The sequence below is a fragment of the Sparus aurata genome, chromosome 12 (assembly GCF_900880675.1).
Source record: "Sparus aurata chromosome 12, fSpaAur1.1, whole genome shotgun sequence".
NCBI classification, from domain to species: Eukaryota; Metazoa; Chordata; class Actinopteri; order Spariformes; family Sparidae; genus Sparus; species Sparus aurata.
In genome coordinates, this window is record NC_044198.1 from 25,503,529 (window position 1) to 25,527,291 (window position 23,763).

The 23,763-nt window shown below is 41.0% G+C and overlaps 1 protein-coding gene and 3 non-coding genes across 7 annotated transcripts in view; all 4 read right to left on the reverse strand.

Moving 5' to 3' along the window:
- slc4a5b (solute carrier family 4 member 5b) overlaps positions 1 to 18,939 on the reverse strand; it is a 35,185-nt gene extending 16,246 nt beyond the window's left edge. For 2 of the 4 annotated variants that reach the window (XM_030435391.1, XM_030435393.1), the window contains exons 1-8: positions 18,772 to 18,939; positions 12,562 to 12,626; positions 11,771 to 11,989; positions 5,893 to 6,022; positions 5,449 to 5,609; positions 4,213 to 4,368; positions 3,919 to 4,026; positions 2,716 to 2,771 (exon numbers count right to left, since the gene is read on the reverse strand). In XM_030435391.1, the coding sequence (XP_030291251.1) occupies positions 2,716 to 2,771; positions 3,919 to 4,026; positions 4,213 to 4,368; positions 5,449 to 5,609; positions 5,893 to 6,022; positions 11,771 to 11,989; positions 12,562 to 12,625 (894 nt within the window). In that variant the 5' untranslated portion in view covers position 12,626; positions 18,772 to 18,939. Of the gene's footprint in view, positions 1 to 2,715; positions 2,772 to 3,918; positions 4,027 to 4,212; positions 4,369 to 5,448; positions 5,610 to 5,892; positions 6,023 to 9,339; positions 9,818 to 11,770; positions 11,990 to 12,561; positions 12,627 to 16,954; positions 17,100 to 18,771 lie in introns of those variants that run through there. The other 2 variants (XM_030435390.1, XM_030435392.1) reach the window with 2 other exon arrangements.
- Positions 18,940 to 19,352: 413 nt separating this feature from the next.
- On the reverse strand, positions 19,353 to 19,424 carry trnae-cuc (transfer RNA glutamic acid (anticodon CUC)). Its single transcript has one exon. It is a non-coding gene; the product is annotated as a tRNA-Glu (tRNA).
- Positions 19,425 to 21,196: 1,772 nt separating this feature from the next.
- On the reverse strand, positions 21,197 to 21,268 carry trnae-cuc (transfer RNA glutamic acid (anticodon CUC)). Its single transcript has one exon. It is a non-coding gene; the product is annotated as a tRNA-Glu (tRNA).
- A 1,650-nt stretch (positions 21,269 to 22,918) lies between these two features.
- Positions 22,919 to 22,990, reverse strand: trnae-cuc (transfer RNA glutamic acid (anticodon CUC)). The gene has a single exon. It is a non-coding gene; the product is annotated as a tRNA-Glu (tRNA).
- Between the last annotated feature and the right edge of the window lie 773 nt (positions 22,991 to 23,763).

The following is a 23,763-nucleotide window of genomic DNA, read 5'->3' on the forward strand; positions in this document are numbered from 1 at the left end:
AGAATTTTTACATTTTCTTCACCTTGAGCCTCACAGAGCTGTTAGGATGACTGTGTATAAACCCCCAAACACTGCCCAAAACACATCCATCTGAAACCCTGTAGTCACATACAGTATAAAATCACACAACACTGTTTCACAGCTCTTTTTCTGCACCTCCTCCTCCTCCTCCTAACCAAAGGAAGCACGAGGCAGTGGAGTGGTGGCTGCTTAAATTAAAATCTCTTCATAATCTGTTAATGCTGCTTTCAGAGTCAATTCACCAACCGGTCCTCTCTCACTAACTCCTAACTTCTCGGTCGTAAGCAAACCAAAACACGACATTTCAATCTCACGTGCTAAATGAACTAATCTAACAAATTATCGACTCACTCGCTCAAGTTTTAGCTGCTATCTGCGGCTAAACTGTAGTGAGTTGAGCAGTATTATACTCTCCTCCTGCTGAGCTTCATGTTATGATGTCATGTACTTTACTGTATGAGTGTACATATTTGTCAGATCAAAGAAAGCTGGAGGGGCCGTGCCAGCTTCTGTGAAGAAATAATAAACCACGCTCACGAGCACGAGTTCCTTTCTTACTTGCTTTGATGTGAGTAAGTAGATATTTATCCGAATAACACACACACACACACACACACACACACACACACACACCAAATTGCTGCTACTGGTCAACAATGAAAAATAAAGCAAGTGACCGAAAGCTGTCGTGTCGTATGTGTTCTCTGTTGTAATTTTTGGGGGAGAGGCTCAAACAATTAAGCTAAGAAGAAGCAGCTTAATGAATCTGAACACAAAAAACACTTCTAAGTACAAACACACAAGCAGGTGCGTACACAAACACAATTTAGCCCAACAAATGCCCACCTCAGCTACCAGGCCGTGTGGATTTACAGGGATTAAGTAGTTCTGCCGACTCTGTAAACCTTTCTCATCAAACAAGGCTCAACTTTTCATAAAACACAAAGCAGCAACAGCAACAAACACAAACTAGGAGACGGAGAGATGATGTTCCACCATCTGTTAACTGTGTGCAGACCTGAAATAATCCATGACGACTCTCCAACATGCAGGAGATTAGCTTATTACAAATCAATAACAACTCAGACAGTGACAGAACATACTGCATGTATGTGCAGGCACAAGTGAACATGAGGAATATGTGGTATTAAAGGGGCATTCCACCAAATATACACACAAAGGACAGTTTACTCCTTTAAACTGCTGAAATTAGTTAAATGTCATCTTCGACACGATATATAACTTCAGCATCAGCTGTGTTTACATATATCTGCGAGGCTGCATACCACTCAGGATTAAGTAGAAAATCTGACTACAGTATGTGATGTGGGTGGATTGACCCTCTTTCTGTAAAGGTGACATAATTTCAAAGAAAACACAGCAGTGTTACTTACACTACATCCACCTGAGTGCACTATTCTAGTACTCTTTCCATGCCTGGACTTTTGATTTCAGTCTGTAAAGGTAAAAACTTGAAATGGGGAGTACGATACTTCAATCTTAAAACAATCCCTTAAAATGGACTTAGAACCGAGACACACCAAAGTGATATCAGAGAACCAGACGACGACAAAGACAGGATGTTGCTTCGCCTCCGGTTCCGGAAGTGAATTTGCCATTCTTTCACTCCATTGACGTTTCATAAAATCCTTATACAAAGCGTTTTAGGCCAATCAGCTAGCAGATGAATCGTGACCATAAAACATTTAATTTGGCACAAAAACAATGTTTGAAAACGGAGAAAAAAGCAAAGGTACAACACTGTGTACATAATTATCTTAAGAGTAAAGCAACTACTCATCCCATAAACCATTGCGAATGTAACAGCGACGTCTCTGATTGGTGGAGCTCGCTGTTACCATGGAAATGTTTACCGAACCCGCAAATTTAATGTTCGGCTGAACCCTTAATAAACTCTTCACCTCATCACTAAACAAACGCAGCAGGTCAGAAAGTGAAATCATGGTCGCTCTGTGGGAAACGATCGTAGAGTTCAGTGTTAGCAGTAACTAGCTAACATGAAATCCGCGGGTTTGGTAAACATTTCCATGGTAACAGCGAGCACCACCAATCAGAGACGTCGCTGTTGCACTACAGGATTGTGGGTAGTGTAGTACTTCTCCATGACATCGCGAATAAAACATGTTTTTCGCAAAACAAGGTTGATATCATACGGACTTTTGACTTCTACAGGATCATATATCATCGTTTGACAATCTGATAACTCGTGGTGAGTCTACTTTGGATGGTTACGACATTATGGCCAATAATCAAAATCTATATGCAGAATATGAATGGAATTTTCACTTCCGGAACCTCACTGTTGAGCTCTATTGCCTTTGTCCTGCCGTAAAAGCTGCACTTGAACACACCGCAAAAAGCACAGCTGACGGCCAACTACCTTGTAAGTTCTGCGCCTGCGTGAGAATAAATAACTCTCAAATCAACTCAATTCAAAAAGGGCAACTGGAAGACTGCTGATAAACAAACCAAACAGGAAGTCAGAAAGTACTGATAGACAAACTAACACATTGTTGTTTTTGGTCTTTTCATGGGATGTGCTAACAATAAGAATATAGGATATATGTAGCAACAAGCCTCAGTCGTATGTATGTGAACCCTGTATGAGGTGTGTAAGTGTCTGAACAGGCTGACCCACAGAATCACACATGAAATACTGAAGGAAAACTTTACCTGGTCTGTGCTCGGTGTGTCTGAAATATCATTCATGCTTCGGCTCTGGGCAGGATCTGTAAACGAACCACACACTTACATTTGTTTTTGAAAAACATCTAACATCTTAAGACAGAGATAGAAACAGTGACTTCAGTGTAAAGTGCCCACAATGTGTGCTAGAACTTCAAAATTAGCTCCTGTAGGGGATTATTTTTTAATGAGTCATTTCCCTCTTTTTTCCCCCTCAAAGCAGATTTGGGAACAAATGAAAACGCACAAAAGGAGAACAAGAACATACCACACAGAGATCCAAAAAATCCCCTCATAATCCTCTTCACCCACATAAATTCACAAAAGAAATTAGCAAAGGTGCACACAAAAGGACCTAAATCTCTAACATAAACACACGTTATATCCAACACACTGTATTCATGGTGAGTATATATACACATAAAGCCATCTCAAGTGTTTGAATCATGCAGTGGCGGGGAGTTAAACACAGATCAAAGCAGAGACGTTACAGTTAAAAGTGAGATTTTTTTGGTTAATAGCTGCAAATGTTGAATGTTTCTCAGTGATGGAAGATTTACTCAGGTATCATCAGCTTCATGTACTCAAAGTATCAGCAGTAAAACAACTCATAGTGGAGTAAAAAGTCTCCTGTGACTGATATCTGATTCTATGTGACATTATTAGAACATAATTATCAGTTAAAACTTTATATACAGTTAGCTAGTTTAGTCCAGTGTCTCCCCACAAAAGCATCACCGGATAAATATGAGTGTTCGTCTCAAAATAAACGAGAGAGGAAAGTAGAAAAACAGTTCTGACAGACGAATCTGTCTTCATATTTCTTTTTAGTGAAATGCTGTGTGGATTAACTTCTTTGGGTGTTGAACAGCTATTCAAATTAAATCCTCCGAGAAGTTTAGCGGGGATCTGAAATGTGACAAGAAGCCCAAACACTTCATTTTTCGAAGAGGTTGCGAGCCAGAAAAATCTTCAAGAATGTATTTCATGAGATCATTTTGTGTTTCGCTTGAGTAAAATATAATCCTGAGAAGTAATTAGCAACTAAATCTGTCTGGCAGGTAAAATATACCTTCATATTGTTGCTAACAACTATAAAGTACTTTCTGTCACCGGTGTGTAGGAAGTTGTAAGCAAAGGAGGGAAGTCATGGTGAACTTGTGTGTGTTTGTGTGGTGTGTTCAGACTCACGCAAGCGGCCAAGGCTGCTTGACTGCCGAGAGCGTAGGTCTTCTGTGGAGCGGTGGATCCCAGAAGCTGAACTAGTACTACGATTCAGATTAACTTGAGGACTACGGTCTGACAGAGCAGCAGCAGAAGAGGCGACAACGAAGAGCACAGAAGAGGCAATTTTTATGAGGGAAGGTGAAACAGGTGGTGATCAACTTGGCAGAAAACAAAGGAAGCGTTAGGACGTAATTTGAAGGTTTTTTGAAGGATTACTTTGATGATTGGAAGGTGAAATTAAGTGGCACATGAACTTACTAGAAGCAGCGTTGGAGGACTTTCCGATATCTGCCAGCGAGCGGTGGATTGGTTTCTTGGTCTGGTGACGGTGCTTCCTGAGCAACACGAAGCTGATCTTCTCCTTCAGATCCGGAGGAATGAGACCATCAGCTATCTGCCGATCCACGATGTCATCTGGAGTCACAAAAGTTCACATAATTGTTATATTTTTTTCTCCCGTTTTTCTACAATATTCATATTTAAGAAGCTGATATCAGCTAATTTTGACTTTTCTTAAAGGGATATTCCGGTGTAAATTTAATCCATGGTCTAAATCACCGTGAAACTGTGTTAGACTCCCTCTCGAGAGATCAAGTTAGCAGACCGCTAATTTACGGAGTTTTATCAACCTCAGAAACGACCGCACGACAACAATACACTGCAGTAAATGGATCCAAATATAAACCGCCACCAAAAAGCCACAAATAATGCTCAGAACAGCACCAAACTTCAGCAACAGTACAAATAGGGTCTCAGCACATAGTCCGGGGCATCTAACCTCCGCTAGCTTAGCTGGATTTCTATTGTGAAGCTAAAAACAGATTTCAACTCTCCTCCATCAGCTTCCGGGTCGGGGAAGTCCCGACGTGACGATTACCGAGTGCGGTTAGAAATGCTCAATTCTGTTCTTTTCCCTGTCCGCTCTCGATAATAACTGTTATAAACTGGCAGGTAAGACACATATGAACTTTGATTGCTTTTCCATGGAGTCATAATCATACATTTTCATCCATGAGCCGCGGAACTCTACTGCACTCGGTAATCGACTCGTCGGGACTTCCCGTCAACAGGAAGCTGCTGCAGAAGAGTGGTAAATTTAGTCAGCTTTTCAGTAGAAATCCAGCTAAGCTAGCGGAGGTTAGATGCCCCGGACTATGTGCTGAGACCCTATTTGTACTGTTGCTGAAGTTTGGTGCTGTTCTGAGCATTATTTGTGGCTTTTTGGTGGCGGCTTATATTTGGATCCATTTACTGCAGTGTATTGTTGTCGTGCGGTCGTTTCTGAGGTTGATAAAACTCAGTAAATTAGCGGTCTGCTAACTTGATCTCTCAAGAGGGAGTCTAACACAGTTTCATGTTGTGTTAGACCATGGATTAAACTTACACCGGAATATCCCTTTAAGTCAAACTGATGAATCGGTTCTCAAAGTAGTTGGTGATTATTGTTCCAATGACAATTAATCACTTCATTGATTCATGCTTCACTGGACTCACCCACAATCTGTGGCAGTGAGTAGCCCTCCAGGTCGAGCAGGATGCTTCCTGTCTGCAGGCAGGTCCTGAGCTCAAACAGGCTGTGGAGGGTCAGCGTGGACACATGAGGCTTGCTCCATCGTTCTCCTCCCTCCTCCACCTTCTCCTCAAACTTCACCCACCTACAGAGATGAGAAAAAAAACAAGCTTGGCTCTGGAATTCAGTAAATCAAGCAGAGTTATTTGACTGTTTAAAGAGTGACAGAAGATTGATTGGTGCCAGCCAGCAGGGTGTTATGTAATTTAAACTATAGCTTTAATCACGTGTAGTGTTAAAGTCCTGACACCCAGCACCCATGATGTCTCAACCCTCAACCTCTAAATCCGATCAAAGGTGACCCAGAATCCCAAACTAATGAAAGCCCTGACGCCTGTGTGTGTTTGTGTGTGAGTGTGAGTGTGTACCTTGCAGACTCTTTCCACTCTAACTCGCCCCCCTCATGCTGTAGTGTGTCCATCTCAGTGAACAGTGTTGGTGTTGGGGTGCTGTCATCCTCTCCCAGTATGTGGCGCAGCCGCTCCGCTGCAGGGGACACTGCAACATGGAGGCAAAACAAGAGACAGAGTCAGTGTCAGACTTTCATTAACTTCATGTTTGAGCCGTGACAGAAACCTACATAAACCGATGTGACATGGACATGGTGCACTGGCAATTTAATGAGATGGTAAAAACACACATCAACACGAAAGGCAAACATCTCAAGAACTATGCAGAGAATTTTCATGACACATTTTTACAGACATTCATGGTCTCACGAAGATGAACACCTGATGACTTTGTTGACTCCCTGAGGTTTCGTCGAGCACCACCAGCAGGTTAAAATATCTAAGCTACAAACAGACAGATTAACGTTAACCTTAGTACAAACATTCAAGTTGCCCTAGGGATGAATTTTAATAACTTTGATAATCCTCTGAAGTTTCGTCTCACGCTATCATCAGATGGAAAGTTTTAACTTTGTCCAACTCTTTGGTTCATGACCAAATACCTGTGGATTCCCAACAACATTGGAACATTAGCAGTAGCATCTCTGGCGCGCTGCCGTCATGAACACAAGGACTAATGGAGTTGTCCAAAATTGTTCTTTTCAGTAAAGTCTGTGTACACAAACAATGTTCTCAATGCTCGTGTTCATGTGTAGAGACCCTGGTGATACTACGAGCAAAGTTTCATGTTGTGTCGAGACTTCTTACTGTTTTAAACAGAGAGATTTTGATGCTAGCGTAAAAGTGCCCGTAGCACTCCCATTGAAAATGAAATTGAGCCGAAAACGAAAATCTGGTAAATCTTAAAAGTGCCTCTTTCGTCATAATTATGCATTTACACGAAGGTTTGACTCATATTCATTCACAAAAAAGCCTAGGTTGCATTTTGGCGAGATTTTTACTTTAAGTGATACTTAGCAAATGATAGCATGCTAACACTCTACACTTAGCTAGTTACTTGGTAAACCATTCTCTCACACATTAAATAAGAATCTGACGTTTTTTTGTAGAACGGCTGAGTGTACTCAATACCTCAGTGTACTTTTGATTTTCAAATTGACTTCTGACAAACTCAACAGCACCTTTACTCTGTCAGTGTGAACATGTTAGCATACTGAGGTTAGCATTTGGCACAAACGAGCCATGGTTGTAGATTTAGAAGTCTTTTTAAATCCTTTACGAGTAAAAATCTAAAGGTAACAAAATCATCAGTATGTTGTCTTGTTCTGCTGCTTCAAGAAGAGAAGAGGGAGTTACACTTTTATTATCATTTGGTGATTTTTTTTTTTTGCACAGTTTACAGTTGCAAGCAAATAATTAGGGAAGTGAGAGTTTGGGATTACGTGTGACAAAAGTCCTTTGTTGAATTAAATCCCACAACATTACAAATTAGACACAGACTCCGAGCCAACAAGACAACCCTGGAGAATTTGTATTAAGCCAGCCAGATATTAGAAACAGCCACGTCTAATCCAGCCAATCCCCATTACTCTTCTTTAATGAGTGAGAGTGAGAGTCGGCTCCTCTAATGACTATCTGGTATCTGATCAGCCAGCAGCACTTTTTTCTAATTTTACTCCGAGCGGATCAATCCCCATTAACATCCGAGAGCCTGGAGGCACTGTTGACTTGCATCCCACCACTGTGTGTGTGTGTGTGTGTGCGTGTGTGTGTGTGTGGCATGTGCCGTGACGTTCACAATCTCAATCAACACTTCCACGGAGAGGGAAAAATTATGTAATCTTTGTTAACTACAATAATTAATTATAATACAATACAATGTTCCACAATGCATCCAACACTCCAGAGGAATCAGCGGCTGTTGTTTCCATCGCTGGCTCGACTCTGTCACATTAGGTCAGGTCACATTAGGAGCTCTGCCCATGTTTGCCGATGTGATCCCACAGCGGGAGATCATGATGTTTGCACAGTTTGTTTGTGGGTCATTGATAAAAACACAAATACACAGTGCACATCTAGTGTTTTAACCTCTTTGTTATCTGTGTATATTATGTAAAGCTATAGTTATCAAAAAAACCTGTGATGCTTGTAATCACAAAAATTCTGCAGCTCCTCTCAGCACTCAAGAGCTACTTGGTGTTTTTTAGCTAGCTGTGGTCAGGTTTAGGCCTTAAAGGAACAGTTCACCCCAAAAATTACAATTCAGTCATCACTATGCTGATGGAAAGCCGTCGTGTCGTAATCCACACAACATTTCTGGAGCTTCACGGCAAAACAGTGAAACTTGACCGACTTTTTGAATAAATTATAAAATAATACCACTATGTTTCTAGGCTGTATCGTGATACACAAATGATATCTCTCTATTCTCAAATCTCCTAAAAGCAAAACAATAAAGCAGAAAAGATAAAAGATGAAAATATTTTTGTCCAAAAACCTCCATATCAATATTGCAACAACAATGTCATGCAGCCTTTAAAACCAGGAAAAGACAACACTCACACAATACACTAATATCTAAAATCTAAGACCATATAGTCTCATATCACAATATCAATAAGATATTGATAAATTGCCCAGCGGTAGTCAGGCTCTATGATCAATGCCTTGTGTTGATAGCTTCCGTGTGTTGTCTGATGACAGATCATAGTGGTGTAGATGGGTTTGGATGGAAAATGCATCATGCTTGTATTTTTAGATTAGCACTAATGTTGTTCGATGTCCGCTAACACATAACTTTCGGCGGTGATGATATGTGAATGGAGTGATGTCACTTTGTTTCAATGTCCTCAAGTGCCTTAAAAATAAATCAATGCTGCTTGAAAGACTTAAAATGTAACATTTCTGCATGAAAATGTCTTAAAAATGACAATATCTTTGTTATTTATTGTGTTGAGTTGTTTATTTCAGTCGTCCCAAATATTTCCAAATGTTTAAATCCGGAAAAATGTTGTTATTCTACTCGAGTTAAGAGTGTTTTTCATTTGGTGTTTCATCTGGAAACATCAGATGATACGTCAGAGAGTGAATGAAACTAAACATAAAGTGAGTAAAGCTTTAAAACATTACCTCACTCGGTGAACATCCCGGAGTCTCATTACACAGACGTTCATCAGCAATGGTGTTTTCTTTAAATCATTAAGAAATGACATACTGTGCTTTTAAATAACTCACTTTTTAACTATGTATTTTTTTAGAAATAGCCTTGAACATAGAGACTAACACTATTCCACTAAAATGACCTGATATCCTAAACGCTTAGTTTTTATTTACTGTAAATTTGAAGATAAAAGAAAGAAAGAAAAAGCAACAAGACTGGAAATAAGCCTAATTTACATGAAGGTAATGATTCATAGATAGTCTCCATTTCCAGCCTCTTCCCCTCTTTACTTATGCCGTCTTTACCTATTCGGGAGCCGGGTAGGGTCCAGCGGGAGGCCATAGCCGAGTGTAAAGACAACCCGGAGTCCTGCGTGCTCATTGGATCCTCAGACCAGAGACAGTAAGACCCAAAGGTAACTGAAGAGATATCCTCAGGTTTGCTTCAGGCTGAGAGAAAAGAGGCTTCTGGCTTCCCGTCCTCTTGTTGAGGTTGAGTGTCCTTAACTCTCCACCATGAGTGGGGGAGAAGTGACACACTCACTCCTTCTCACATACGTCCTTCCTGCTCGATTTCTCGCTTTGCTCCTTCAACGTCTTTGAGTTTTATTCCACAGCGAGGTTTGATTTCAATTAGCCATGTATGACTCGGTGTCTAGTCGAACTAAGTGGTCAGACCTGCGCCATTCAATCAGTCGGAGAAAAAAACAAAAAGGTCTCCTCTAAGCTGTGGCAGAAATCCACTGAAATCTCCAAAGCAGCAGAGAGCCAGAAGCTTTAAGAGGGTTGACACACACCACAGGGCCCTCTAGTACTCTCCACCCAGAAGTCCATGCATGCAAACTTAAACTCACACACACACACAAATGCAAGAAAGCAAAGACATCATCAGCGACATTACTCCTACTCTCTTGCTCTGATGACCCCAACATCACTGCCTCTCTAACTCTCCGCTGCAGGCCTCAGGTGTTCAACCTACACAGTTGGTTATAAATCCTGATAAAACACAAAGCACACCAAACACTCACAATGACCCAAAATAACATGCACACACATGCACACACACATGCACACACACATGCACTCACACATGCACTCACACATGCACACACAGCTTGGAGTTCCTCAGCTCTAATCAGCTTACAGGCTTCAGACTTCATGGCCCCTTGGGACCAAAACATTCATCACATACATGCATGCACGAGCAACTTCTACCTCATCACACACTCGTAATGCAGAGTTCTCTACCTGACAGCATAGATCCAGCCTGGTCATATGCCTCTCACTACTGTGTGTGCAACAACATGGTCCACACTAACACAGATATTTTTCCTAGTAGATCAAAAGAATCATGTCCACATGGCCGCGGCTCTGCGCCTGTAGGTGGCGATAAAGTTTACATCATGGATACGTCACGTACCAGAGAAGAACTTACTGAGCAGGTGCAGCGTTTCATGTCCGCCATTGATGTTACAGACAGCAACAATGGGCATGTGGGTGTGACATCATCGTGTCCATAAACACTCCATTTAACACATACAAAATAATACACAGAAACCAACGTTTTAAGAAATGTACTTTAGATGTCGACTGAAAAAAATCTGTTTTTATTGACCGAAAAGGTCATTTGCGTTTGGACAAGAGGCCAAAACATACAAGAAAATATCAGTTTTGCAAAATATTTACAAAAGTGTGGACATAGCCTTAGTAGAAAAAAATATATTTGATGTTTGTTTCATTTTATTCCCTTACAGCTGCAGCAGGAAAGTTGATTAATAACTTGTTTCTGCAGCAAAGCTAGCAGCTCTCTACAGCAGTGCTTTGTGCTAAACCACAGAAAAATCTGGTTAATGTTCACGACCCATAAAATCCTGAAAGCAGGTGAAAAAAAGCGAAGGTTTCTTCGTGTGTGTCCAATCAGAATGTGTACACACACCTGGACTTTCACACTCAAATTATATCACAGGAAACGTAATGTCAACATTATTTCCCAATCTCAAATATATTATTTCATTTTGTCCTAAGGGGGATATCCATGTCTGTATCATATCTGAGGACCAACAAACTCATTAGGAGTCAATGTCTGGAAATCAATAATGCCAGTCTATTGAGTAGATAGAGATATTTCAGGATTGAACTGACAGACCGACTGTAAAAAACTTCTGTGTCTCGAGGAAGAAAAGTTCAATAGTGCAACATACACCAGAACAAACTGTCCTCACAGGCAGAACCATGGAGCCTCTGTCTGATTCAAGCTAACTGCATGTTGCATCATTGAACTGCTGCATCTATTGTCAATTACGATTCTGTAGCCGATAATTGGACGAGCCCGCCAAACTCTACGCTGTGATTGGCCAGCTGTGTGGAGATGTGAAAGTAGGCTTTGTTTTTAACATTTTAACAACTTTAACAACAATTTTTTTGTATTAACTGTAAACACAATCTTTCCCGGTTGCCATGAGGAGATATCGTAGAAATCAATCATTTTAAACACACTGGCATTGACTTTAATTGGCTTTAAACTTTTCCCGTTGTCTCCTCTTGTTCTTCTCTTCCCATTAAATCCTGATCTTTATCCTCCAGTTCCATTATTCTATTGGGTTATTTGCATTGTCTGCTCTTTTTTTGTCTCTTGTGTTATTAAGCTCTTATCACATTCAGCACAGGACACTCCAGTGCATGTAATCAATCAACATTATGGGACACGCATGTCATGTAACCACGTAAAGCTTCTGACCTGAGGGGTCGAGCTGCCCGTGACGCTCTGCACCGCCCTCGTCATCGTCATAGTGCTCCTCTCTGTCGTGGTAATGTTCCCGGTGGGAGTGTTCGCGGTGTGTGTGGTGATCGTAGTGCGAGTGCCGCGACTCCCGGTCAGGGTCGCTGGCATAGGAATGATGTCTGCGCCTCTTCCGTCTGTGGGAAGCTGGAACACCGATGTAGACTGGCTGGGCCTCTGACAGAGAGAGAGAGAACATATAGGTGCCGGATCAATACAGTAACAGCTTGTGGAGGGTTGTGGAAGCAAGGTCCTCGTTAGTAACAGATGGAAATTAGCACAGAGATTGAAAAATGTCATTTCAACATCATTATATTTTTGATAATTGTGTTGCTCTGCTACCGACTTGGTCCGCAACTAACAATAACTTTCACTCTTGATGAATTTGTAGATTATTTTCTTGTCTAACCAATAAGTTATTTGATCTAGTAAATGTCAGAAAATGGTTCAAAATATCAATTATTGTTTCCAGAAGTCCAAGACGACACCCTCAAATGTCTTATTGTGACAGAAACCCAAAGATATTCAGTTTTACGGTCATAAAGGAGGAAAGAAATCATATTTAGAATCAGAGAATTTAGACTTTACTCTGATTACTGTTTAATGGATTATCAATAATACAATTCATTATTGTAGCTTTAGTCCCAGGTGGCCACAAAATGTCAGGTTGAAGGGTTTGTGTTCACATTTTGAATTCTAGGGGCTCAGCAGCTCTCACATATTTCACAGTTGTTTCACAGTTTTCTTACCCTCATCATCCTCGTAGCGCCTGTGGCCTCGACTTCTCCCTCGCTGCCAGTCATGATGATCCATCCTGAAACAGAGTTGAAGACACGAGGAGATTACTGAACAAGTACAGATGCTGCTGAGAAAATACAGTCGCCACCCTCCATCAACAAAAACCTGACATAAACTTGTATGTAGTTTTCTGTGCTCAGGGAATCCTCCTGGCTGTACAGTGACTCTTACTGTACAGCGTGAGTCGCTGGCCGGGCCACATGGCAACGCATGTGGCCCGGCAGCCTCAGATCGATGGATGATGAGAGGAAAACTCAATGGAAAACCCCAGCAGCCCTTCAGGACAAGACGTCACCTCAAACCATGGAAACCAAAGGAAACGCCTGCTGCAGGAGTTCCCAGCATGCAAATTCCCACGAAACTGCTGCTGACATTTAATTATCTAACTTATCTAAGTCTTTGAAAATAATTGTATGTATGATCAAATATATATCTTTATACTATATTCGCTGGGGCTGCAACGTTAATTTTCATTGTTGTTCAATTTTCTTCAGTAAGTCGTCAGAAAATGTTGAAAAATGTCCGTTAGTGTGTCCCAAGATAACATCCTCAAATGTATTTTGTCTACAACCTAAAGATATTCATAAAACAATTGATTATCAAAATAGTTTGTGGTTAATAGAATATCTGACAACTGATTAATCGTTGCAGCCCTGATATGCACAAACCAACCTAGACCCACTGAGGAGCTTGAAAACATTCCTAAATATCTCCTGCAAATATAGAAGGTTTCTAGAACTTCATTCAATGTATTTAATCAAGAAAATTAAATGATAAACGAAAAGTTATGAACTGTTTTGTTCATAACGAGCTCATCTAAACACATATTAAGATATTTATTATTAAAGTTAATTGAAGTGACTCATTAAAGGTGCAATATGTAGCCGAAGAATTGGCCACCTGTCCAAACAATACTCAAAACAAATAGGGGGCAGCATAGCACAGGCGTAACTGCTAACTGCTGCTAATTGTAGCTGCTTCTAGCTAGTCTAGCTTGGTTAGCCATACATTCAGACGGGCGGCTGTGGCTCAGTGGGTAGAGCGGGTCGTCTAGTGATCGCAAGGTCACCAGTTCAAATCCTGGCTCCCCCTAGTTGCATGTCGAAGTGTCCTTGAGCAAGATACTGAATGAGCTACTCCTGATGAGCAGTTGGCGCCTTACATGGCAGCCGTCATCAGTGTATGAATGTGTGTGTGAATGTGGCATGTATTGTACAGCGCTTTGAGCTGTTGTTAGACTGGAAAAATGCTATAAGAACGCAGACCATTTACCATTCAGACTGACTGAGAGCAACGAGGTAGTGTTGGTGTTTACAACGGTAGAGCTTTTGACTGGGCGGCCTGTGGCTAGCTGGTTAGCATGCTAACTTCAGAAGATATCTTTGCAGCATAGCACATAGCACATCAATAGATCAATTATGATTTTTTATTGTTGTTTAATCTGTCAATTATTTCTCTAATAAGTTGTCAGAAAATGTTGAAAAATGTCCGTTAGTGTGTCCCAAGATAACATCCTCAAATTTATTTTGTCTACAACCTAAAGATATTCATAAAACAATTGATTATCAAAATAGTTTGTGGTTAATACAATATCTGACAACTGATTAATCGTTGCAGCCCTGATATGCACAAACCAACCTAGATCCACTGAGGAGCTTGAAAACATTCCTAAATATCTCCTGCAAATATAGAAGGTTTCTACTTCATTCAATGTATTTAATCAAGAAAATTAGCTAATTTTTTTAAATAAAAAAAATAAAAAATTCACATTTAATTAAGTTGTAGTTTAGTTAGTTCAGCTGTTTCTGGAGCCCGACCGATAGATCATCAGTTGATGTTATGGGCAGATATCGTTCTGTCACAGATGCATCGGTATCAGTGTATGTTGTCTGATATGCACAGATATGAATAAATTATATTTTTTAAGGAATATAAGGCAAAAAAAAAGATGCTTGTGGTCATTTATCATTTTTAAATTCCCAGTGAAATTTATTGTTTCAGTGCACTGATGTCATTTTGGACAATAAAGTTTAAAACATAAAATATTATGCCTTTGTCTGCATATTTGTATACAGACATGTATATTGTATATTGTGTATATGTATATTTATAAGAATATCAGCCAAAATATCTCTATTGGAATTTTTATTCCCTGATAATTCAATATTATTTAGTTAAGTCAAATTTTTTAGACAGCAGGGAAGCGTTTTTAAGTTGAACCAGCTTGCGATGATTTCCAGTGTTACTAATTGAAAAAGCATCAGTAAATGATTTATTAATCATTAATGAAGCCATTAGTAATTAACCTTTAGAAAAGGCATTTTCCCCCCCACACTGAGTTGGTTACAATAGAAACTTTCCTGTTTCCCTGATTCCCTCAGGCAGCAGTTCAGTCTGAATGAAAGTGACCAATCGAACGTCATCAACATGATTCCAGTTAACTGAGCAAAAAACCAAACTACTCTACGACTGCCTCTGTGTTTCTGCTCCAATAACACCCAGACAAACAAATTTCACTGTTATTTGTACTTGCTGAACTGATCACTGAGTGTTCCTGTGCACTCATGACATAGCTCATTTTGGGGGTGGGGGTGTTTTCTAGGCTGATCAATAGATGTCATTTCTGATCGCTTAGTAGTCCCTGAAGCCTGATCACTGACTGTGAAGGACAGTCACATGAGGGCAGTCATGCTCACACACTCGTGGGCACGACCACACACACATACGCATGTACGGTAAATGGATAATGAGAGGCATTCGTGGCATTTGGTTGTCCTGAATATTTAAACTAGTTAGTTTGGTTTCAGGAGGAACAAAGTCTTGACTGAAGGTTTGGATCAACCCAGCCGTCTGAAAACTCTATAAATTGTTCTTTTGTTTACGTCAAATACCTTTGAACTAAAAATGTAACTGCTGCAGAGGAAACAAGGTTGTTCAGGTAACTTCCCACCAAAAATAATCACAAGTTAGTCATAGATCCAGTGTGTTCTTGTGAAGTACCAACATTGGTGTTTCTTACACACTGCACTACATTATATTAATTTGGCTTTTTGTCCAACTATGGTCAATCCATGGACTTTTAAAGGGTTTTTATTTGAAGGGTTCCTCGGCTATATTAGACACTGGCAGTCTAATCGAGCCGCATGGACAAAAGAGTCTTCTTTTACTGAATAAACTCCAACAAGGCTGCATTGATCCTGTATTGTTTCTCTGGCTGAGTCCAAATATGCCCCGTGGTTTCACAACCCGGCAACTCTCACCAGTAACACTTGCTCAGAGCAGAAGGGGAACAAGCGATCGATCTTGGAGTTTGCTTTGGGAAGAGGTCAACAGCCTGTCGTCAATAAAATGTTATGAGGTCCACACCTGCAGCAAAATTATCATAAATGTGTCTGTATTTTTTTTTTTTTACAATTGGTGACTAAAGTAATAACTGTGTGAGCCAACAATCGAATAACTTATAGAGTTGACTGGCAGCGTGTGTTAGGAGCTGGCTTGCTTTCCCTTTTAGATGTCATGGCTGGGCAATATTTCAATATTATATCATTATCATCATGAGACTTTGATGTTACATATCATTATATAGGGATATGTCATAAGTCTCTGTTTTTCAAAGGCTGCATTACAGCAAAGTGATGCCATTCTTTGAACTAACCTGTTCTATTTGTTCTTATACTTGTCTTTGCCCACTGAGTCATTATATCCACATTACTGAAGATTATTTATCAAAAATCTTGTGTTAATAATTTGTCAGAACACAATATTACAATATTATGTTATATGCTGCAATATTAATATCGATACCTGGCCCTACTAGGTGTCATTATTTACTAACATCTTAATATCCAGTTCTCCTGTGATGACTATGATCTTATTTGAACAGCTGGATGGTTTTGCTGTGCATATTTTGTGCTAAAAGACAAACAGTTAGATATAAAAGCATGAAACAAAATAAAATATTCTGTTAACTCCATTCAGCCAAGACGTTTAGAGAAATTGCACAATGTTATGGTATCTATATCTTGAGTGAAATAATCTCAGACTATACAAATTTTCTTTTTTCAAGAAAAAATAAACAAACCTGCAGATAAATATTCTATATTACTACTTCTGCTCGATCCTTCCTGACACCGTCCTACCCCAAGATTACATGTAAAAAGGTCCCTTTAATGATTCTCATTTAATAAATTATGAAAATACTAAATATGAGGAAGTACATTCTCATACAAAACAATATCCGTCAGTCAAATCAACATCAAGTGTAAAACAGAAACTGACAACCAACATCTAACTTACACTTCAACATAATTCTTTAAAATAAGGCTTTATAATTGTTTGTCTTACCTGACGTGAAAGACGAAGCGGAGAAATTACTGCAGTATCTTTTATGATGTCAAATTAAAGTACGCTAACAAAAGCACGAAACACTCGGCAATGTTGTGTAGATGATCTGAAAAATGCTGCAACTAAACTCCAACAAACTGCTGTCAGTGACCGGACAGACAATCTGAGTATTGGCTGCTGGATGAGGCTGGAGTGTCACTCTCTCTACGAGTGTGAGCGTGAGTGTGTGTGTGTGTGTGTGTGTGTGTGTGTGTGTGTGTTTGGGGGGTTGGGTGTGTGTAGTGTGCGATCAGTTAATTCTGTGGGGCTTTCATTCACATTTTCCTGAGGTTTGAGAAATCCATTGAGGCCAACCACTGGTGGAAACAGGAAAGTATATCAACTACAGTAAGTACGATTTTAAGATTACAATATTTCGTTCAGGCTGGAGGACCGACCGTGTTGGGTGGGGGGGTGAATCTGACAAGCGCAGAATCAGATATATATGTCACAGATTGGCCTAAAACCGGCTGATTCCGGTCTCTGTCCGATCAATTGGAGCACTTCTACTAAGCCAGGAAATAGCTAATAATGCTCATCATAGTTTTCCTGAGGTCACGTCTAACACATCTATTTAACTCTTTTCTGTTGAATGGAAAATGTAATAAATCATTTCAGCATTAAACCAGATAATAGAGAGTCTACAGATATGGACCTCAGCCCTTGGTTATAATTAGTTATTAATCCCAATGAATGTGCACATTAATAGTCTGGACTAATATTGCTCTGGACCACTTTACTGCCCGTTTTCTACTTGAACCCAGGCAGCACCTGTCCCCACTAGATGGCTCTAAAATCCTGCTTTACTTTTAAGTAGATGAGACAGTAGATGATTGCTGGGGGAGCCGCCCACCCAGTGAAACCCTGCTCAGATGCTGTCAGTAATCCTCTTATCCTTCTAGACAGCAGAATGAATTAGATGCGTGAATTAGTTGGTGTGATCTGCTGCACGCAGGATGATCTGAGTGAAAACAATCCAGAAGATAAAGTGTTTTGAAAGATAAGAGTTAGCTGATCCTCTTGTGAGGAGAAATTCACAAGTTGCAGCAGCAAAGAGACCAAGAAACGGATTAAGACTTGTTTCATGAACACCAGTCCTGGTTTTACGTAGGCTCTCGATTTACCATATTCCCATTGGTTGTAAAGTCCTATTATTCCTGAAGAAATGTCAGCTCAGTGTTTTGTTTAATATTATCTGGAATCCATCTGAACCTTAAGGTGCATCCACATCCATCGCTCCTCTACACAGCAGCAGTAATGACGTCCTCACAAAAATAACCAGCATACCATAAAGTTTAACTTCATTTTACATACATTTTTGTCATTATACAGATAAATTGCGAGACTGGGGAGTTATTATTTGTCTTTCTTTTTTTATCAGTTTTACAAACACATGGCCTGTAACTAGAAAAAAACTAGATAAAGGTAAATTAAATTAAATGTGTCGCATTTACATTCACAAAATAAAAATGTCACAGAATAAATAAGTAAGTAAAACACTAAAAGATCCAAATATCCCGAAGTAATGTTGACTAACGTTAGTGTACGATTAAAGTTAACTTATGAGCAGGTGCATGCTAAAATTAGAAAAGCAAAAATTAGCTATAGTTTTTACACACAGGATCATTTTTACATTTCTATCTTTTAAAATCACCTACTGAAGAATGTAATTTCAGTTAGAAACAACACATAACTCCAGTGTTTATCCTTAAGTCATGAACGTGAACATCGTTATAAGCTAACATTAGCTTTCGCACAGGAAACGTAAATTCACTCACCAAATAAAGAAAACATGTTAAATTCTTGTCCTCCTTCGTCTTTTGGTCCAGAAAAAAACACTATAAATATGTCCTGGATAACTTTAACACCACATGCAAAGTGATAAAAAAAAAAATTTCTACTCACTATTTAAGCTAACGTTAGCTCCAAACCTCAAGCTAGTCAGACTCGGCTCGATTTCTTCTTCTACGCCTCCATTTCCCTCATGTTCAGCGCTCGGCTGACCTCAACCTGTCTGCAGGCGCTTGGCGCCCTCTGGTGGACATTTACCATAACTGCGACATTAAACCCAACATCTGATTGAATTGATTATTTATTCAATTTCTGAGGGTTACATGGGTCCATATGACCATGATGTAAATGTTTATAGTACTATGAAGTCTGCATAATAGATATTTAAGAGAATATGATTACATAATTCATGATATACATTTATATAGTTAGATATAAACGTATAACATTGCTGTGATTAGATTAGATTCAACTTTATTGTCATTGTGCACAGTACGAGTACAGAGACAATGAAATGCAGTCAGCAGCTAATCAGTTAAGTCCAAGTGTGTTAAGACTAAAACATGTGTTCCCTGACCGGGAATCGAACCCGGGCCGCGGCGGTGAGAGCGCCGAATCCTAACCACTAGACCACCAGGGAGGGATACAGCATATGACGTAATGTTTTCATCCGCTGTTTCAAATAGTTTATAATGAGGCTAGTTTAATGAATGTTATTGGAGTATAATGCTAGACCTGGTGCCTACATTACCCATAATACAACACTGAGTGACATCACTGGAGACAGTTTACATGCAGCTTCCTCTGAAGCCACAAAAGGCTTTATAGAACCCAGTAAGACTTGTTAACACACTTTAATGTGGAACATTTGTTGGAGTTGCCCTTTAAGATTTTACATAAACAAATCATATAATACTTTTTGGGCGTTTTACATAAAAAATCTATTCAGATACAGTCACTGATTAGCTGTTAAAGTGTTTACAGTGAAGTGAACACATTTATTACATGATACATGATATACATAGTTAGACATAAAAGCATATATAGTAGTGATTTGATTTGATTCAACTTTATTGCCATTGTGCACAGAACAAGTACAGAGACAACGAAATGCAGTTATCATCTAAGCAGAAGTGCAGAAAGAAGCAGTAAAGTTCGAGTGTGTTCAGACTAAAGCAAGTGTTCCCTGACCGGGAATCGAACCCGGGCCGCGGCGAGAGCGCCGAATCCTAACCACTAGACCACCAGGGAGGGGTGCTGTATATGACGTCATGTTTTCATTTGGTGTTTCAGTAAACCGGGTTAAATCAGGTTAATCCTGACCCAGTCTATAACTGTTTTTAAACAGCCTCTCCGCATTATCTCCGGAGCGGTGGTTGCCAATTCTCCGCCGATGGTGATTCACACAGTGCGAAGCCTCTCCACCTTCACGTGTGTAATTCACGCAGAAAGCCGGCGCTGCGGCTCCTAAAGAGGCGTGAAGGTACACGTCATGTTGATGACGTCGGTGTTTCCCCAGGTGTTCCCCCGTTAATCCAAAATCCGCGGACAGTTTATAATCATATGAATGCTGTTATAATGTGTAGTGATTGAGATCCTGACCCACCAAACATCCTGGAAAGTGAAGGAGTTAAGTTTTTCGCGCTAAATTACATAATTATACATAATCACCATCAGTAAACAGGACACTGTCTGACTCTGGCACTTGCGGGGACGGAGACTGTTTTCTGGGGGAATTGCTCCCTTAAGTCTCGGTCAGGAGAGCTGACGGTCGCGGTGATTTATTTTCATCACAAACACTCGGTGAGTTAAAGTCTTTTGACGGTGACAAACGCTGTTTTTTGAGCAGAAATGTGAGGAAGAGTCAGGAGGACAGGTGGAGGACGGACAGGAGGACGGACGCTTCTGCACTTACAGCTGTTGTATTTGTTTTCCTCATATAAGTTGCCAAAGACAGTTACAGTTACTACGTTACTTTTGTTCTGTCTTGTAACGTTGCTTTGTGGGGCATTTCTCTGTATTTAGTTGAGTGAAGGACCTGTGTAGTTATCAGACTAGTCAGACCGACACGCCCTCGCTCCGCGCCTCCGGATTATCCGTTCACACTGGGACGGCTCACCAATAATGCGGCCCTGATACTACCTCCAGAGGCGGATCAGCGCCGGAGCGAAATTTCCCCCCTCTCCGCATCTAAAACTTTCACACAGAGGAGGGTGCGGAGAATTGGCGCAGGATCTCCGGATGCAAACGGCAGTGTGAAAGAGGCTAGTGATGAGTGTTAGACTTGTTTAGATTCAACTTTGTTGCCATTGTGCACAGTACAAGTACAGAGACAACGAAATGCAGTTATCATGTAAGCAGAAGTGCAGAAAGAAGCAGTAAAGTTCAAGTGTGTTCAGAACTAAACAAGTGTTCCCTGACCGGGAATCGAACCCGGGCCGCGGCGGTGAGAGCGCCGAATCCTAACCACTAGACCATCAGGGAGGCATGCTGTGCATGACGTCATGTTTTCATCGGCTGTTTCAAATAGTCAATGAGTCTAGTATGATGAGTGTTATAGGAGTACGATGCTAGACCTGGTGCCTACATTACCCATAATACAACACTGAGTTACGTCACTGGAGACAGTTTACATGCAGCTTCCTCTGAAGCCACAAAAGGCTTTATAGAACCCAGTAAGACTTGTTTACACACTTTAATGTGGAACATTTGTTGGAGTCACACCCAATATGATCATCACCATTATGAAATCTCTATGAAAATGGTCACATGCATATTCACACACATAGGCACACATACCACTCTCACCACATATCTTTAGTGCAATAACTTCTTGTTAATCTTGAGGAACACGCGTTATTCAAGAGAAGTTGTAATCCGATTTCTCAGACCCAACGATAGAAGTCCACACATAGAGAAAATGCGCTCCACAAATGCTTGGGAGGCAGGGGCACTGACTGGGGCAAGTCTTGAATAAATGGCTTCCCTTGACCTCTAGAAATCCATATATCACCATGGCAACCCGGATGCCAGAGGACGCTGGCGTGAATATCGCTGTTTCTCAATCCTTAGCAAAACTGCTTTTTTCTGTTGGAAAAAGAAAACCAAGTTGTCCTAACAAGCTCTGGGGCTGTGCTATTAACTTTGAAGGCTGCACACCTAAACCATCCGTGGACTCACTTTCTTCGTTGATCAGCTGTTAGCCTCGCTGGTCAGCTGTTAGCCTAGTAACGCTAACTTTCAAACCGACAGACTCAATATATGTGGGCTGTCCATCGTTGCTCCACTGGTCCTCCCTCCACCACAACCTCGAGGTTATTCACCGCCGGGCTCCTTTGTCGCTCTCCTCTGCTGCTGTGGTCTCTCCCGGCTCGCGGTGATGTTGGATGGTCACTGCTCCGCTGTTGCTGGCGGGGTCTCCAGGTGTTCAGTGCAGGAGCTCCTGGACCTCTGCTGTCAATTCGCCCCAGGCTCCATCACAGGGATTGGATCTCTTGGTCTCCTGCGTCGCCCCCGCTGTGTGCTCAGGGACTCCAGATGCAAGTTTGTTGTTTATACGACAGTGGCGGCAGCGGCGGTCACTCATGCGTTTGCCAGGCACTCGGAAACAGAAAACCACCGGCGGAAGCATTTATCTGTCATGGCAGCACCCATAGACTTCTGAAGAAATGGGTGAATACGGACGGTGCCATTCCATGGTGCTGACGTCGGTGCTAGTGTTCCCTCCGTGCTGACTGACAGGCACTCCATTTATTCTTTGTTTTGTTTGTTTGTTTGTTTGCCACCCTCTGGACTGGAGGAAGGGTAGCAGCACAGCGGCTGCCGCATGACAGGCAGTAATCAAGGGAGAAAACGAAACGACAACGAAAACGAAGCTGAATTTATCTACAGTTTAGTTTTAGTTAGTTTTGCTTTGTTCATTGTAGTTTTTATTTCATTTTAGTTTTTTTTAATTGTCGTTTTTATATTTATTTCAGTTAACTAAATTATTTTTTCACTGCTAGTTTCAGTTTTAGTCTTAGTTTTCGTTAACCATAATAACCCTGGAACAGAGACAATGAAATGCAGTTGTCATCTAAGCAGAAGTGCAGAAAGAAGCAGTGAAGTTCAAGTGTGTTCAGAACTGAACAGGTGTTCCCTGACCGGGAATCGAACCCGGGCCGCGGCGGTGAGAGCGCCGAATCCTAACCACTAGACCACCAGGGAGGGGTGCTGTCTGTGATGTCATGTTTTCTTCCACTGTTTCATACAGTCTATAATGAGTCTAGTATGATGAGTGTTATAGGAGTACGATGCTAGACATGTATGGAATTAGATTTGTGCCAATAAAAACAAACAAAACTTCTTAAATGTCAGAACTAAAGGCAGGAACACACCGGCCCAACCGTTGGACGTCTGAAGCGTTTGGAGAGGCTCGGACGAGGTCGGGAGCAAATATGTTTGGTGTGTTCAGCTGCGTCGGAAGCTTTCGGAGCCGCGCGGACGTTGTCGGATCCGACTGAGCATGCGAAGTCTGAGGAGGAGGGCCGTCGGACGTCTGAGCCATTGGATTCTCTGATTGGTTGTGTGCCAGCTGAATAGCCGTTCTGATTGGCGTTGTGCTAGCGAATCAGCGCGGTGTGTGGGAGGGACGGAATACTGTGTGCGCTTTGTTTTTCTATGCACTCCGTTCCGTCATTCCCCGTTTTCATGTTTTGCAGTACTGGCACAGACTAGTTGTTCTGTCCGTTCAGGACGAATTAATTCTTGTTCGTCTGGTAATGCCTCGCTGCATGTTTAGTATGCAGCTGTTTTTATCGGAAATAGTTAAGTTTCGTTTTGATCGAAAGTAAAGAGAGTTGCGTGCATAAGGTTCTCGTTTACAACTCACAACACAGGCGCCACCCGCTTATTGCATCTCGCGCAAGCGCAGAACGTACACGCTACTGTGGAGTAGGCAGCACGTCGAAGCGGTGTGTTCAATGCAACTTTTCTGCCGA